We start from the raw sequence: 18,249 nt of genomic DNA on the forward strand, positions 1-18,249 counted from the left end.
TTTTTTCGTCAAAATAGTTTGCCAATTCGTTACATTTGTCCTCAGAGGTGTCTTGAGCTGAGGGAGGGTCCGGTACTTTGAGCAGTTCCTTCATGATAAGGAACGTTTCTCTAGCGGAGTTGGAGGACTTTTTGATTTTTTCGTCGAAGAACTGCCTCTTGGTATTACGCAGAAAAATTCCACACATTGTACCTGTGCTGCATAGTGCAGAAGACATACAATGTGTGGAATGTTTGGTACAATTAAAACATCTCTCCCTGGTTGCACGCATAGGTACTGAAAGTAGGGACATGGTGGGGGCTGCAGTACCCCTAAAAAAACCAAGCTGTCGTTCGGACGGTGAATGAGAAATTAAAATATCTTTGTATTTTGTTTTTATCTTGTCACATTTACTGTGTGTTCAAAGACAGGGTCAAATGTCAGGCTGTCTTCTGACAAATTGCTGCTTTTTTCTTTTAACAGGGAGTCTTTCTCTAACTGCAAAGTAAGAGGATTTTGTAAAGTGAACTGACAAAGATCTGTCTCACATATTTGCTTGGGTACATAGACTGTGAGGGAAAGGTTGTACCGTGTAAAATATATATACAGTAATTATGAAGTGGATGAAAACAAAGAATCAAAACAAATCAAATCATTTTTCTTGGTGATGTGCAAATGGTAAATATTTTCTGAAAACCCATTTCAACACATTTGAATTTATTTTCTAAGTAGTGATATTAGTAAGACCTAATTTCAGTGCAAAGGTTGTGGCCAATTCAATGGTAAGTTTGCTATCTGTAAATGTCAGTGCTCTACCACACCATGTTTTACTAATATATTTGCGACAGTGTGCTCAGAAATAAATCCACCATTAATGCAATGAAAACATCAAATACAAAAAATGCACCACCAGCTACATACCACAGCAGTACCGCTATCCTGCTTAATGGGCAGGACTCACTTGCTATACTTGTTCTTTGCGTGATGCTTGGGTTTTTCATAACCCCAATAACTTTAATGATTAACATTGATGGAGGCTAATTGTTTTATCCAAATTTCGGCCTGGCTAACTTAGTACATTGGGCTTTGTGGCAAACTAACGGGTGGTTGTTCTGCACAAGATACACCCAAATAGTGCTTCCTTAATCAAAATAGTGCAAAGGACTATTTGCATCATGAAAAGGTCGTTTTCTAGCACTAACTACCCTTTTCATCAGAAAGTAAATACCCTTGCAAGACTTTGTACTGTTTGCCTCTCATTATGTGAAATGTTGCTGGTGCAAACACTTAGGGCCTTATTTAAATCTCAGCAGATGGAATACTGCGTCACAAACCTGATGGATATCCCGTCTGCCGTAATACGATCTCCATAGGATATAATAGGATCGTAATATGGCAGATGGGATATCCATCACATCTGTGACTTAGTATTCCCCTCTGCCAAGATCTAAATCTGGCCCTTAGTAAATCTGCTCCTGAGTGATCCAATGCTGAATAAATGCTTATTGTCTCTCCATAAAGACCTCCTCTCTAGTTTACACCACATAGGACAGTTCCCCTATCCATGGCACATAATAGCAACTCTGGTAGCACCAAGATAATTTACTGGGTGAAAACCCGACTTGCTTTACAGGCCCTTCATTGTCAATTACACTGTAAGTATGAGGGACTCCATGACGTTGGTTGTGGAGTGCTGACGTCCTGGACCCTAAGTTCTGGAACTCAATGACCCCGGAACTGAGACTGCTGAAAGATGGACATAGTTTCAGGAAAAAACTTAAGACATGGCTGTTCCCATGATTTTTCTTTTCCTATCACCTCTGCCTCCTCTCTTCAGCTTTGGGAAGCCCTTGGGTAGCCATGCGCTGTACAAATCCCCCAAACGTAAACATAAATGTACAGCGGAGTGGTGTGGCTCACTGGTTAGAGGCGGCAGACCCGGAAGCAGAGGACGTCCCGGGACGTCCCGGGACCAGGGTTCAATTCCCGACGCGGCAGGGTCGTGAACCAGGGTCAGCGAACTCGACAATTCTGCCTCAGTGCCTACTCTAACCAGGGACCACACTCGGCAACTCTGGGCATTAGCTTGCCTCATCTCCACAACGGCCCCCCACAAATGCCGGGGATGCCTGGTTTCACCTTGAAGATACCCAGGAGGGAACATCTCACAGGGAAAGCCAGGACGGGTTCCCCAGTGGTCTATAGCGCCAGGACGCCTCCGGGTAGCAGTGCACTTTACAAGACACACACGTTTACATTTACAGCACGCTGCTGGAGAGCTGCAGGTAGCCAGGCTAAGCTGCACCTCTCCAACGCACTTCTAGTGCAGCCCATCTCTAGATAAAAGTGTATGCGTCATAAACCGAGGGCGACCACTAGCCCACCTCACATGCCCATTTTTTCCCATTTGTTACTTTGAGAGTGTGGAGCTGTGCAGCAGAATAAGGGAAACGTAAGGGTGGCGCCCACTCATGCACAAACTGCCCCCACATTGTATTGTGGAGTGCAAAGCACTGCACTGCAGCCATGAACAGGGCCGCCTGTTATTCTTACGTGGCACGCGCTCTGTCCTCCCTGCATGTAGCCGGAGCACATCATGTTGCTTGTGTATTCCGTCGGATAGACCTGCTGGCACTGCGCACTGGAGATGATCGGCTGGTTTAGGCACTGGAGGACATTTGCATTCACCACTGGAAGGAGAGACACATTTATTTAGTTATTTATTTTGAGCAGGCACAGTTTCTAGAATCAACATCAAACTTAGCAACAAAGTGGTACTTAAGGACAAAGGCAGTTAAGTGTTCACATAGAGAGGTGCTCGTGATTATTATTTGAATAATAATAGCATGCTTTTACCCATCACTTCATATCACAGTTTTTGCTTTTTTAGGCACTTGATATAGCAGGTATTACTATAACATAATTTAAAGAGGGCACAATTTATAGACCCCTCGAGCAAGAAGGGCTGAGTTTCCTGTGCTTGACCTAAGGGTCACCTCAGATGATACCACTAGGCACTAACCGGACAGGGATGGAAATTGGACAAAGACAGTACTAATGTACAACCTATAACAGCATAGATTACATATTTAGCATGTGGAAAATATTATACCTGGCTATTTCAGGTGAGGGGAGGCAGGCAGGGTGACAGGAGGGTTGAGACATCCCACAGAGTGCTTGTAGATGTGGGTTTTAAGGACAGGCTTCTCAGTGGAAGGACAGGGTTCGACTCAAGGTCTGGTTTTGAGGGAGTTCACCAGAGATCCTTTCCTATTTGGTTCAATCGTGTGTAGCAGGAGCACAGGTCTTCAGCCACCAGCCATGTTATAGCGTTAAATCAGAATAAATTAATTCATACAGTGGTAGTGCCCTAAATTAGTGGCGGTTGGTGATCTTTAAAAGTGGTAAGGTGTGATAGTGGCTCCGGGTTTCAGCAAGAAATCAAAGCAAGCAAACCCAACTCCTCCTATGGAGCAAGGCTCTCCCAGTAAAAAAAAAAATGTGGGTCTGATAATGCATTTAAAAGCACCATTTTCTTATAATTTTGCTCAAAAGTCACAGGCTCTGTCAGGTCACTCATTAATTGTCTGATTATCCCCATTGTTCCGAAATGTGCCGATGGCAGGACATTTCTGTCAATTACTTACGCTGTGCTAGGGCCAGCATTTTGTCATGGGTGCCCCTAATACCAAGAATTACCTCTAATATGCCATCCTTTTGCCATGGGTATACTTTATCCCAAGAATAAACTCTAACGTGCCTGCACCGGCATTTTGGTTTGAGTGCTCTCTATGCAGAGAATACCTGGATTAGCCAGGGTCTCCCGATGGTAAACACCGTTTACCACAAAAAGTTTTCCCCGCAGGGAATTACAACGGGTCGTTACAACAACCACGTTGTAACCAAGCATACCATTACTTCGCAAGTCGGAACAACGACTTGCGGAGGGGGCAGAAGGTGTTGGATTTAAAATCCACCACCGTCCCTATTGTCCGCACAGACTGGAGTTAGAATAGTAAATTATACTATTCCAACATACAGCGCCCCTTGTTACGACTTGTGGGGTAATGGTATGCATGGTTACAATGCGTAATAAAGAGGTATATTCTGCCCCTGATATGTCCAATAATCCAGAACTTTGGCAGAGGTGCCTCCATAGTGGGGTGAGGTCAATGAGGGTCTTGATTCCAGCCCAACCTGTACATACTGGATCAGGGTGACAGCCTGATAGCCTAATATCCCAGGGCACTGCAGGTCTTGAGCCTCAAGCTCCAGGGGTAACCTGTAGCGCATCACTAATGGGCTCACAACGGAGCATATTAGGCCCTCAAGACCAAAAATGAGAAGTCATCAACCCGGAAAAATCTGTCTGAGGGCTGGAGCGGACGCCTCACTCGGCCAGCGCCAGCATGAGGAAATTCACTGCATCAGACGTATGCTTACATTTTTTATTATATCAAAAGTGAATATTAAACTTTTTTTCACTATTGGTATAATTAAAAAAGTGGTGGAGAACAACGAGAGTAGAGAGTTTGCGCCCAACAGGGCAAGCCACTGCTGCCCTAAATGCCTACATCTTCCAATCGGGGAAGGAGGGCGGTATGGTTAATATCTCTCTCCATATATTCGAAGGGGGCGGGCAAATAAAAAAACCTGATAATAGTAACCTTTTACTTATGGGGCTCACTGAGGTTTTCTATATGAGACGGATTACTACCAATAGTTTTAATTCAGATGACATGATCCCCTCCTCCTGGGAGGTATTAATAAGAGTTTACCTAACAGGCGCTGGGAGTGGGTAAACCAAACGTCATTGCAAAAGTATACATTCTAGTAGGGTCAACCTCTCAAAAACTCGAGTCCAACATAAATAATTAGTAGTTAGTGAACATTTTATTGATCACGATATCTTTATCTTCCATCAAATTTCCCTTAAATGTCCAGAAAAACGAATAGTGTATGACCAGTTTTCTAGATGTATTTTAAAGGAATAAATGTACTATCCTAAAGATGGGATTATAATTCAAAGCAACAATATTCACAAACAGATACTTAAGGGAAACTTAATGAAAGATAAAGGTATCATGATCAATAAAATGTTGATGAACTGCTCTTTGGTACAAATGTTGGTGCTTTATTTACAAGTCTTGCCCTGATGAAGTTCCTATAAGGAATGAAATGTGTCAGCTGGGCTGGCACTGGGTTGCTTGTGTTCCGGTTCAGGCAGGGCCTGACCTGGTGGTTTGGACTGGACTGTTTCCATTGGAGTAGGGTCAAGACTGATGTGCATATGACTGGGTCCAAACTGTTATGTCATGGTGTACCTAATAATGATGGATTGGGATGCGGCCTGAGTAATTACCAGTAGCTGAGATGAATTCAAGAATTCTATCCATCACTTTATTTTATACACCTTTCTTATAGCCTTCTTGTATAGCGCATATCTACCCTAACAGGGCTTCCCAGCGCTTAGAGAGCCGGTAAATCTGTCTATTAGGAGCTAAGCAGTCAAGTCTTTAGTTCCTTGCGAAAAGTGAACGCAGTGTTGCAGCATCTTAAAGACGCCGGAAGAGCGTTCCATAGTCTGGGACCAAGAAAAGAGTAAGACTGCCCCCCCACGTGAACATATCTAGCCCTTTGGACAATAAACAGGAACCACTACTGGATTGCAGGGAGTGAGCTAGATTTTAGGGGAATGCCTTTTTCTGCAAGTACAGAGGTCCTGAGTGGCAGCGGATCTTAAGCATATAAATAGATACGCTTGGTCACTTGGAGCCAATGAAGATGCTGGAGAAGCCCCGATGTGAAAGACTTTTTTGGAAGGTGGAACAGGAGCATGGCTGTGAAATTCTGAACCACCTATAGGCATTTTAAGGATGCCTTATCAGTCCCCATGTATAGAATGTTGCTGTAGTCGAGCCTGGAAGATAGTTCTTTTAGCTGAGAAACCACAGTATCTTCTTTAGCCATTTTAAGGTTGCAAAGCACATTGAGGCCACTTTGGTAACTTGAGGCTTTATAGATAGAGTGGAGTCTAGCAAAACACTAAGGTTCTTTACTTTATTGGTGGGGATAGGTGGAATTCCCAACATGGCCGGCTGTTGATGAAGGCCCCAAAGTCGGCGGTTCTTGCCCATTATCATAACCTCAGTCTTGTCGCAATTTAACTTTAACCACATGCGCGCTGCTCTTATTCTGCTCGTATGCTGACTTTTTAAAAAACGCACTTTACATGACGAGCTGGGCTCGTCATCAGTGTGCGAGGAGGCTACACCATGACGAGCCCAGCTCGTCATCAGCCTCGAAGGGGTTAAGGAGTTGGTGTTCATCCAAGTGGTGACCAGGCTGAGGCACAAGTTAACATCTTCTGATTTGAGTGCTTGTCCTGATGACGGAGAGAAAATATTCTGGGTGTCATCCACTTTGAAGAACAGGGGCAACCCACAGCTTTCCACCAGGTCCACTAGTGGGCAGACGTAAATGTTAAAGAGCAACGGGCTCAGGTTAGCGCCCTGGGGAAAGCTCGAGGAGAGAGGTAGAGCTTTTGACGCTGAATTATTTGAAAAGACCTGAAACGTGCGGTTTGACAGGAAGGACAGGAAGGAGGAGAGCCATGCCAGAGCTGAGCACTAAATGCTCAGAAGGATCAGTCGGTCTAAGAGAATAGCATGGGACACAGTGTTGAACGCAGTGCTAAGATCCAATAGGATCAGAGTGGCTGTGCCGCCAGAATCCACAAGTTGTCTAATGTGTTTAGTGACTCCCAAGAGGGTAGTTTCAGTACTGAACCCTGCTTGGAAACTGGACCGAGAAGGGTGGAGGGTGTCTTGGGTTTCCACAAAGGCGGTCAGCTGAGAGTTGACCTGTTTCTTCAGTATTTTAGAGAAGATAGGGAGTAATGAAATAGGTTTGACATTGGACAGATTGGCAGAGTCCAGGTTAGGCTTTTGAGCAAAGAGAGCACCATAGCATGCTTCCAGGCCTAAGGCAGCAGCCCTTCGTTTAGGGAGGTGTTCAGGAGTTCCAACACTGGCTGTAATGCTTGTGGGTTTAACATACTTAGGGGGAGATTTACAAAGATTTTGTGCTGTTTTTGCGTCACAAAAGTGATGCAAATCGGCGTAAAATCTTTTTTTTTCCAATTTACTTTTCCAGCGCTAAACTTGTTTAGCACTGGAAATAACAGAAAAGTAATGCAAAGCAACTGACAGCACTGCTTTGCATTACTTTGTGCCATGGGGTCTACCACGGGTAGAGCATGGGAATTCCCATGCAACAACCCAAGGTTTCTCACGCTAAATCTAATTTACTAAGTAAATTAGATAGCGGGAGAAAGCTGCGCCCTTATGAAGTAGGCGTAAGGAAGGAGAAATGCTTTAATTTCTCCTTCCTTTTCCTACTTTGCATGTGTGCTGCACTGCACAGCACGCATACAAATAGGGGAAATGTTTGAAGTGAGTCTCAGCATAGTATTTTGTACTGGAAGGGTACCCTTCCAGTACAAAATCTATGCTAGACTCACAGAGACATTCTTGCACCATGGCGCAAAGGTGTCTTCGTGGCGCACGACAGCTGATTTTAGCACCGGCACTAGTGAGAGGGGATGAGAGTGCCCTATTTTAGTAAATAGGGCACCCTCCTACTCTCTCCTTTTCACATAGCGCAGTGCAGCATTTGCGGCTGCTGCTTTGTGCTACGTGAAAAGTTGATAAAACTCCCCCTTAGTTTGGCTGGGGAAGAGGGTCTAAGGGTGACCTGAATTGATGGAAGCCAGAAATTGAAATTGAAATTAAATTGAAATTGAAATTGAAATTAAAATATTTATAGAGCGCACTACTACCACGCGGTTTCTTGGCGCTGGGGATACCATCATGGGACAGTGAGAAGGACAGGACTACTGTTGTGAAAAGGCTTGAGCAAAAAGAAATGTTTTCAGCGCTTTACAGAACTCAAGATAGTGAGAAGAGGATCTAAGAGGGAGCGGTAGGGAATGCCAAAAAGCGGGCGCAAGTGTGGAGAATTTGACGCCACCTGACTTCCAGGAGGGCCATCAGCCATGGTTGGTCTAGTGGGATAAAGGACTGCAACCCTGCTGATGGCTTGCCTGTACCTGGTGTCAAAAGATCCCTAGAGAAAGACGGGAACCGGAAAGTACTGGAACTTTCGCAAGTTAGGTTAGTGTTGTTGACTCTAGCCTCCATAAGACCATTCTGGATATCGGTTACCTTTTAAATAAAAAAGGGACCTGGGAATGTATGCCCCCTTGTGCATGATTATTGATTGGAGATTGTTCATATTATCAATAATATATTCTCTGTAAGAATTCCATGTGCTCCACTCCCCATACTACTGGGATGCGTCGCTGAAGTTCCCTACTACAGGAGGAAGCTGGTGGCATTACTGTTAGTTATTGCCCATTGTAGGATTGCTAGATCATGAATGAGGGGGCACATCCCCATACCCCAGGAATGACTCTGTGAAATTATTGTGTGCAGTGAAAGAGTTAAGAACTAAGGGCCTCATTTGGAGGTTGGTCGCTGGTCGGAGGCTTTAAGACCGACATCCATGGTTCAACCTCCAACCGCCTTGTTACAAAGAAGGCGGTTGCAGTTTAAACTGGCCGGTCAATCTGACTGGCTTCCGACCGTGCTCAAGGAGACTATCGGCCAGTTGGAAAACGATCATAATCCCTTATGGATGGTGTTTCAGCCGTCGGGATTATGATGTCGGTTTCCGACAGGCTTTCCCTGTGGGGGGTTCCAACATGGAAAGCCTGTCGTATGACTTTGGGGACCCCAAGCACAGTCCTCTTCTGTCAGTGGCCAATGGTTTTTGGCCGGGGGGGCATCTATGGTGCCCCCCTGAAAAGCCCTACACTTTGTGGCAGACTCCATGAGGGGCTTGCCACACAGTGTAGGGATTTCCACAAACTCCCGTTTCTCTGGGAGCTTGTGCTGCGCACGGTTTCCAACTGCCGCACCATTTGCCGTCACACAGTAATTGTGGTTTCTAACCGCTATCCCGAGGTCAGTCGGTACGGAAACCCCAGAGATGTACTTCGGGGGCAACTCCGACCAACATCATAATCAGTCCCTATGTGTCTATTCAGGCACCCAGAGAGAGACGCAGGGGCATTTGGGGACCCTTTCATGAGTCCATTGCCCTAAAGGCAGAAAGCAGGAGGAGCTCCCCATCTATTACACCACCCTTACCAGTAACCAAGAGTGGCTGGGGACCCACTGTACCTATGAGATCCGTTCACTTACTTGCAATGTTCCCCATATGTAGATGCCCACGTACCACTGAGTAAAACCTTCTGTCTAATTTCCACCCTGACTTCACTTCGCCTCCAGGACTGCACTTTTATTTTGGATTTTTTCATGGGGTGTATTGAAGATGCCATATTCATAACCTTAATTCTTTTGAAATATGTTTGGTGCACTAATGCTGTACCTACATATGCCATTGTGGTTAAACGGGTTTGAAAAAAAAAAAAAAGAACTTTGATGCATGTTTTTATCATTATAAAATAGTAGTAATTACATTTTCAACCTCACAAGTGACTAGTGATGGCATAACTAGAATGTGATGAGGAAAGTAGACACACGTTATTCAGGGAGTTTGGGGTTCCATTTTGACGCCTGCATGATGCACACTTAGCTAGAGACAGATTTACAGCATAAACACTGAACTGCCTCTTGGGATATTAGTGCCCACAGCTACCAATAGGTGGCAGTTCAAGTTGAAGATAGCAAGAGATTCCTGCGAATATTTCATTAAAGATTAGGAAGGGAAAGCTTTTTTCTAGTTGATACACTGCTTCTCTGTTTTTTGAAGCCAGCCATACATGGAATGGCTTTGATCTCATTTTCTTGCACGAAGATGCCGAAATCTTTGCTTTATCTTGGCCTGGTGTCATTATTTTTAAAGTTCTCCCAGTGAGTAGAAGGCTTGTTGCTGTTGTGTGTCGTGACAATCATGTTACGAGGCCAAATGGTAGCAAGGCTGACTTAGGGACTGATTACGAGTTTTGCGGTCCATAGAACAGCCAAACTTGTGGTAGAGGTGCAGTAGCAGTCGGGAATTGTCGCACCAGCAGTCTGACTGTCATATTACGAGTACAGCGGTCAGAGTGCTTTGGGACAACCGCAACCACCAGGGATCCGTGAACCCTTGTGGTGGCGCGGTTGTCTGGGGAAGCAATATGCATTGTGGTGCCGCAGAGGCACCGCCATGCATTTTACTAGTTTACCCACCGCCAGTCTTTCATGGAGGTGAGCCCGCCACGAAAAGGGGGCCCTTCGGGCCTCCTGTTCCCCTGTACATGGGGGTGCATGCAGGGGGGCACATGTTGTGCCTCCCTGTATGCATGCACCCCGTCAGTTCCTGCATGGCATGGACTGCAGGAACATGCATTGCCAGTCCTGCTGTGGTGCAGTTCTAAGGCTCACTTATTAGCCTTTAAACTGCACCACTGTGGGACCGCCACGCTGCCTGCCCGTCAGGCCACAAAAAAACCTGTAATCAGGCAGTCGGGTTTGGCGGCGTGGCAGCCGGCTTCCACACCACCAAATTCGTAATCAGGCCATAGTCTTCCCTGTTTCTGAGATCAGTAAATTAAGTGCCATTGAATAGTGCTTAGAAGGAACATACGTGTGGTTTGCAACACTATATTAAAATCTATCGAGTGTTAAAATTTGGACTTTTGGAATTTCATCTACTCTTCTACCAGAAATTGGATACTGAAGATCATACATATATAGATAGATGGGCAGCAGAGTACATAGAAAACATATTTAAAAGCAATGCCCATATTGCTGCAGAAGAACAAAGCAAACATCATGCAATTGTTAATAATGACTCCAACCAAGAAGACTCGTTCAGTTTTACCTCCATTGGTTACAGTGTTTCCCCATCCAGACACAGTGCACGAGGTGCCGGTGGCCGCACAGCTGGTCGGCAGCGCAATCGGATAGACATACTGGTTGTACTGTGCCGGCTGAGCCAGTTTGATCAGCATGATGTCGTTATTGAAAGTTTGGGGATTGTAGTTTGCGTGCTGGATTTGTTTAGCAGCAGCGATTCGTTGTTCCATGCCTTCGTACGCAGATAGGACATATTCACCCAGGTGGACTACCATGGTACCGGGTCTACCAAAGAAAAACAGATAAAAATATTAAAGGGGAAGGCATAGAGTGTGTGAGACAGACATGGAAGAAAGAGACAGAGCGGGAGACTTGATGGAGAAAATACTTGCAAACAAAGTCACACCATAGTCGCCCTCCATCCCTCTAATGTGCACAACAGGCAATGGAGTAGTAGCATAAAACCAAAATACCCTCCACTTTGATCCATGCCGCAAATGCTATCAGGTGAGTGAAGCGAGTAAGCCCTACCTACTCTAGATGAGGTCCTTCATCCCACTTTCCATCCATCTATCTCTCCATTCTTCCATTCTTTAAGCCTTTCATGCGCCCATCTATCAATCTGTTCATGCTTCTATCCACCTATCCATCGATTCACCATTCCATCATCCACCCTTTCATCATTACAGTCTTCCATCCATCCTTCTATTTACACTTCCAACCATTCATCCATCCTTTTACCCATCCATCCATCTATTTTTTTCCTCCCTCCACCAACACACTCTTCATTTATTAATTCTCCAACACATCCTTTCACAATTGCATCCAGCTATCCAGTAATCTATCCACCTATTTATCCAGCCTTTCATCATTCCAGCCACTTCATGGAATAGGGCCTGAATTCCTTAAGCGACTCACCCAATGGTACACCCCGACTAGAACATTACGATCTTCTGATGCCAAACTGGTGACAGTACCTAGGGGGAAGAAGGCCAATTGGGGGGGCAGACGTTTCACAGTTAACGCAGCAAAGGCCTGGAATGCGCTTCCTCTTTCTCTAAGAAGCATGACCAACCTCCTTGCATTTAGGAAGACATTAAAAACCTGGCTTTTCACAAATTGATCTAACTGATGTGCGTATCTCTTTGTCTGGCTTGATTCCTCTTTGGGCCCCCTCTTAGCGCCAGGACACCTTTTTTGGTAACAGTTGCGCTTTACAAATAGTAATAACATAACATAACTTTCTTTCACCCACTCATGCAAATTTAGTTTTATCCTTCCATTCATCAAACCTTTCACTCTTGCATCCATCCTTTCATCCTTTTGACTCTTGCTTCTTGTCACCGTTTTTTCCTTCTATTACTATGTCCTTCTTTTCACTCTACATTTCAGAAATCTCTCACTCTCTCTTTTTGCTCTTCATTTCTTTGCTCTGATTAACTTTGCACTCCAGACCTCTATTATTGTTTTCCCCTACTTTTGGGGTTTTAATAGCTTTTGTCTACAGAGCGCATAAATTAGTATAATTGTCAACTCTAGCCAATTGAAAGCTGTTTAAGCATCTAGTGAAAGGAGCAAAGCCTCCATAGATTTCTGTACTGCCAGGGGATAATTGCTAGTGTTCTCACATGGTTCCTTGGGACAATGTCAACTTTTTAATTCCAGGGATTCCATCTCTGACAAGTGGGGTTCCTGCAGGAATGGTAAGTGTGATTTCTTTATGTTAAGAAAATGAAGGGCCCTTATCCTTATAAACTAGTGCAGCATGAATATTGAACATTGTCACGTCTGTCGCAGGTAGCAGATATCCTGGTCGCAATCTACCTTTCTAACCAGTCTGCCTTCTACCACTTCCAGACGTTTCTGTGTTAAATCCAGGTACTTGTGGAAGGTTGAAAAGTCAGCTCTGATAGATTTGATTTTAGTAATACTTCTGATATTATAGAATCCAGTGATTAGGAAACTTTTCAATGAGACTCCTTTTATTATGGATTCCAATGTTATCTCTTACTTTTGGGTGTGTGATGTTAAGTGTGTGTTTGGAGGCTGTAAGTGCTTCTGTCAACAACATTGACTTGCTTGCTATTCATGGCAGACTGTAGTATGACCTCTCATAATAAGTTTGTTTGTAGGTTTGAGCAGCAGGTGAACTTAACCTGTATAGTTCAGTAATATGAGAGCATACACAGGAGTCCATTATTACAAGTGTCCTTGTGTAGATTAATTAAGATACCACCATGGTTAGTGTAGGTGCTATTGTAGTGTTTCTCATGTAGCCAGAACAGCAGTGTCTCAGGTCAGTGTTGAAAGTGAAACAATTCTGTATTGCATGTGTGAAAAAAAATATTTGATCGTCGGTTTGTTGATTAATTAGGTGATAGACTGTCAAAGTGTGGCCAACTCACTCTGGCCTTGGTCTGGAGAAGCAATGCGACTATTAAGTAAAGGTCAATGGTCAGATCAAATGTTTGAAAAATCTCTCAATAAAAACTTTTTTAAACCTCTCACTTCTATTTATGCAAAATATATTGGCGACAGATGTTTACTTGAGTTTCCACCTAGTTGCACCTCCACATCTACCATGTAGCCAGCCTTCTCTTGTGGTACCTGATCTGGTATTATACTCCTCATCACACGCGCTGTTAAGGGACCAGAGAAAGGTTCAGCAACTCTTAGATATACAGCATCAAACTGAGAGAGCGCCATGTTATCTGAAAATCGTAGGGGTGCATTATAACCGTCCTTAGTCAGCACCCACATATTTAGAGGAACCTGTTAAATGTGCGACTTTAGTAATGTAGTACTAGGCTGGAATCAGTGCACTATGTAGTTGTGTGCTTATGCTAATTGAAGACTAAAAAAGTGCCTTTACTAAAGAATGTGCCTTAGTTAATGACGAGAAATTATTGTTCTACATGTAAAGTGTTGCATTTGGTTAGACGTGCCATATTAAAGTTGCACGTGTAATTGCTTAATGTAGAAAGGAGTGATGCTAACGTTAGGAAATGCTTTTATTTTAGAGGTGAAATTAACAATGTTTTAGAAATGAATTTGGATTGCAATGCTCATGTTATATTAGAAATGCATTTAAACGTGTAAAGGCCTGGGACATTAAGAAGCCAGTAGAGGCTTAACTGTAATTTCTTTGCTTAGCCTTAGTTGCTAGTGAAATGATCTCTCATTGGAAAAGGCTGCCTCAGCAATGTTGAAATGAAACTTAGAATGTGTGCAAAGCAGCTTCTTATGTAGCTCGGTCTGCAGGTGCAAGGCCATGGAGCTTGTTAGGTGAAATAATTAATTGTTTTAGGAGTTAGGACGGCAGGCGAGAAAGCAAAGGAGGTTACAAGAATGCGGGAGTGAAACATTTAGCGGAGAAGGTGCCTGGGACCCAAGGACACCTCAACAGACTTTTGATGGAGAAGTGCCATGTTGGAAAACTCCACAGACCGACACATGCCAGAGGGGCGTGTTTTAGGGCGTGTTTGCTGGTTTTGGGATTTTGTATTAGGGACCGCACCCTGAGGGTGGAGAGCAGTCTTTTGAGGGCAGTCTTAGGCAGTCATCTTGGAGAGCAGTCTTGAGCAGATCAAGAGCAGGATGTAGGCAGTCTTAGAGTAGATTTGGAGGAACTTAGGGCAGAGTGGGTTGTACGAAGGTGCATCTTAGAACGAGCTCTGTAGCTTAGGCTACTTACCTGAGAGTGAGTGTACTTATTAGGAAGTCTTCACTGCTAACATCTTTACTCTTGCCTGGGAGGGATGTTAAGTAGGGCTTGAATTGACTTTGAATTTCATCCTGAGTCGTTTGAGACTTCTGTGTAGGATTATGTTTGTATTAGTGCCGATTTATTTCCTAAATCTTTTGCTGAGATGTTTGTACATCCAGTTGTTTTTGGCTTTGTAATACATCTTTAAGCTTCAGTTCGTACTCAGTGATTCTTTGATTCGGAAAGTTATTTGGATTTGTAAAGTTGTAGTAATGAAAATTGGAAATCTTCCCTCCACACTTCTATGCAGGTAAAAAGATCTCACCGGCTTGAGTTGGGATTCCTGAGATTGGTAAGGTAAATTCTAGATGAGAATCCCATCTTTCCCAATCCTACTGGGGTTTCATAGAGACATGAATGACTTGGGGTCATCTGTTTTTGTTGGTAGGGCAGAGGCTTGTTAGCCCTGCAGCACAGGCCAGAGAGCTGAATCCATGGTGGACAGCCAGACTGGCTAGGGCCCTGATTTTTCTGACAACTTTAGTTTACATTTTGCTGATCCACATTGCTCACGGGCAAACTGTTTTGGTCGTGGCTCTGCTATAGGTTGTGTTCTTGCACTTTTCAATTAAATATTGGGTATTTTATGCATGTGTCAATGTCTTAAACATCTTGTCATATTAGAACTTTTGGCTTTCTCTCTTCCTTGGCGCATAATCGTTGCTTTAATAACTTTGCCCTGCAGTCATTCCCACTGTGGGCCCACTTGCTTCCAGTCCAGCTCCTTAGTAAAACATATGTGCACATAATCTATCATTAGCACACTATGAGGCAAAATCCTAAAGGCTTTTTCGGTCTTAAGTGTATATATTGTAGCTGAAAATGCTTCTATTTACCAGAAATTCACAAAAGGATTCCTGGTAGGTGTAATGATTTTTTTAATGTGAATTTCTCTGCCCCAAGTGGGAAGAAATCTGCAGTAGTAAATGGATGGCAAAAGATGAGAACTTGGCAGAACAATATGTGGTTAGTCTTGTAAATGTTCACTGCAGCCAAGGATTGGGGCAACTTTCCTTCCAGGTTGGAAAGGGGAACAGATCACTTTCAGACTTGGTGAGAGGGTTGCAAAAAGGACTTTCTCTAAGAGGAAGAATGATTTCCTTGCAAAGAAAAAAAGGAAAAAGAAATGGGTAGTTCTACGCTATGTAGAGTTACCTACAGCAGGAACTGTGGGCCGCGGGAGATGTCACATGACATTACCAGTATTACCAGTAGTGAGCCTGGAAACTTGTGCCTTGTGCAGCTGTCTAGTATTACTAGTGGTAATTTACGCAAATAGCACAAAGTAATGCATCTTCACCCGTAAGTATCCATGCTTTTACTGGTTCATGATTACTAATATGTTTGTGTATTGGCTCCTATACTAGCAGGCTAGATGTCACAAATGTTTAAAGATACACCTGCGGCATGCCACCCAGGTTGGTAATCCATCTAAACTAGAAGACAGTCGGAAAAATAATAGATGGTTGATTACATTTTTCCATTTGTTGTGGTGGTTGGATATCAAATTCTCAGGCTGTTGATTGATAGTTTGTAATAGACATAACTAATGTGCACCGCATGGTATACCTTGTGATAAACTTCAGTTATCTACAAATCATAAAATATCTCTCATCATGAATTTTGGAAAATCAAAGTAATATTAAAACAGTTCAACTAACTCAGGTACTGATTTTGCAGACCACGTATGTACTTTTATAAATGTTACACATTGAGATTGCCATGAGCAAGTAAAAAGATCTGAGGGGAAAATGTGCTTGAGATAAATGGATCTCATGTCTTCTATTAAACACATTTAGGCTCAACGTATGTCCATAAATGATACTCACAGCCCCATACAATGTGCAGCGGATATGACCCACCACTGATTGAGCAGGGATCCTCCACAAAATTTGTCTCCATCGTTTGTCTTGTATGTCAGATAGGCCTGCCAGGGCACACTGCCCTTAGCACAGTTGAAGCCATTGACTATATCATTGACATCTTCTACCTTTGTTGGGTATGCACCTGTAAAACACAAATCAAGAGAAATGTAAAAGCATTTAGGGTAGGTGCTCTAAAAGGTCTTAATTATAACACTTTTTTGTGCACCGTAATTCAATGAAGGTCAGGGAAAAGCTGGCATATCTGGGGGTAAATGCCCAATCTTGTAGAAAATAATCATGATTTACCAGCAGCAGACAGTCTGCAAGTCTCTTGTTAGGCAATCAAATTGAAATTGACTATTTTCACAGATTTAGGTGGGCCCACCTAGATATTTTTATGTGACCCTAAAAAGCAGCACCCTGTTGAAAATCTTAGGCATTGAGTTCAGGACTACCTTCTGGGCTAATCAACTCTGTAGCCATTGAAACAAATAGATGCTATATATTCAACAGTGAGCACACACCACAGACCAATTAATGTGCAGAAATCTTTTAAATGTTAAGAGATTTCTATTTATAATCTGGGCTCACTGAAGTTGTGGGGCATTTTTACAAGCCCCTATCGCCACGAGAACGTCACTTTGTACGACGTTCTTGTGGCGAAAGGAGCTTCGCTTTATTTACAAGGCAGCGTTAAGCCACTTAACAGGGCTTAACGTGCCTTGTATATAAGGCTCTCTTTCGCACTATGCTTAGCGTGAAACGGGAGGGTAATGGGTGTTGCTGTAGGCGTTCCACCACAACACCCATTGATTCTGACGCTGCCCCCTATTTACAAGGGAGGTGTAAATAGGAGGCAGGTTGCAGACTTAAGACCCGGGAAAACCTGGTCTTACCCTGGCGCAACGAGGAGATATGTTTCATTTCTCCTAGTTTTTGGTGTTTTCATGTGGACTGTGTTGTGCAGCACACATGAAAACAGCAAAAGGCCAATGATTGTTTATGTGCAGGAAGGTCCCCCTTCCTGCACATAAACAATAATTATTTTTAAATGCCCTTTTGCAACTTCTATGTGTGCTGCATTAAGCAGCACACATAGAAGTTACAAAGTAGCATTTAAAGATTGTTTATGTGCAGGAAGGGGGACTTTTCCTGTACATAAAAAATCTTCCCCTGCACACAGACACCCTCGTGTTATGGTACTTTGTGTATCTTTACAAGTGTTGTTCTTAGTTTTAAATTGTGTGTAAAGTTAAAAAAAGAGAACTATAATCTGTTTGATGTATTAAGGAAAGGGTGGTGTGTGGTAGCTGTGTAGCTTGATGGCTGTCAGACCTGGGTATTGATGGAACACCATGATGTCACCTAGCACATCAGAACCAGGTGATGGAATGTGTAGAGGAATCAGTGACAGTTACTCCAGGCAAGCTGGTGAATGGGTGGATGGGATCTTCTTTAAGAATAAAGTAGCTGACTTGTGGTAACCCTGCACTCCTTCATGTTATTTACAGAGAAAGATACTTGGATTGCCGAAACCAACTCTTTGATGAGCTCCCCCAAAGCTGAGTCTTCTCCTAATCCTGTGGTATCCACCATGGCCACATCAGCTCACCTGGAATCCTTACCCTGTACAAAGAGGCATTTGGGATTCCAATGCACCAACAAAGACACCAAATCCCATGAGGGTATTGAAGATCCTAAGCGCCACATGTAGAAGCCTCAAGGAGTAACATTCCATGCCTGAAAGACTTCCTAACCACGTTCAAGCATGGAT

The 18,249-nt window shown here is 43.6% G+C and overlaps 1 protein-coding gene across 1 annotated transcript in view; it reads right to left on the reverse strand.

Moving 5' to 3' along the window:
• The window catches only part of LOC147707745 (trypsin I-P1-like), a 37,725-nt gene that overhangs the window by 4,970 nt on the left and 14,506 nt on the right, over positions 1–18,249 (reverse strand). The window contains exons 2-4 of the mRNA XM_086925239.1: positions 16,440–16,617; positions 10,870–11,129; positions 2,533–2,669 (exon numbers count right to left, since the gene is read on the reverse strand). Coding sequence (XP_086781365.1) covers positions 2,533–2,669; positions 10,870–11,129; positions 16,440–16,617 — 575 coding nt within the window. The remainder of the gene's footprint in view (positions 1–2,532; positions 2,670–10,869; positions 11,130–16,439; positions 16,618–18,249) is intronic.

Source organism: Lissotriton vulgaris, chromosome 6 (genome assembly GCF_964263255.1).
Source record: "Lissotriton vulgaris chromosome 6, aLisVul1.2, whole genome shotgun sequence".
Lineage (NCBI taxonomy): Eukaryota > Metazoa > Chordata > Amphibia > Caudata > Salamandridae > Lissotriton > Lissotriton vulgaris.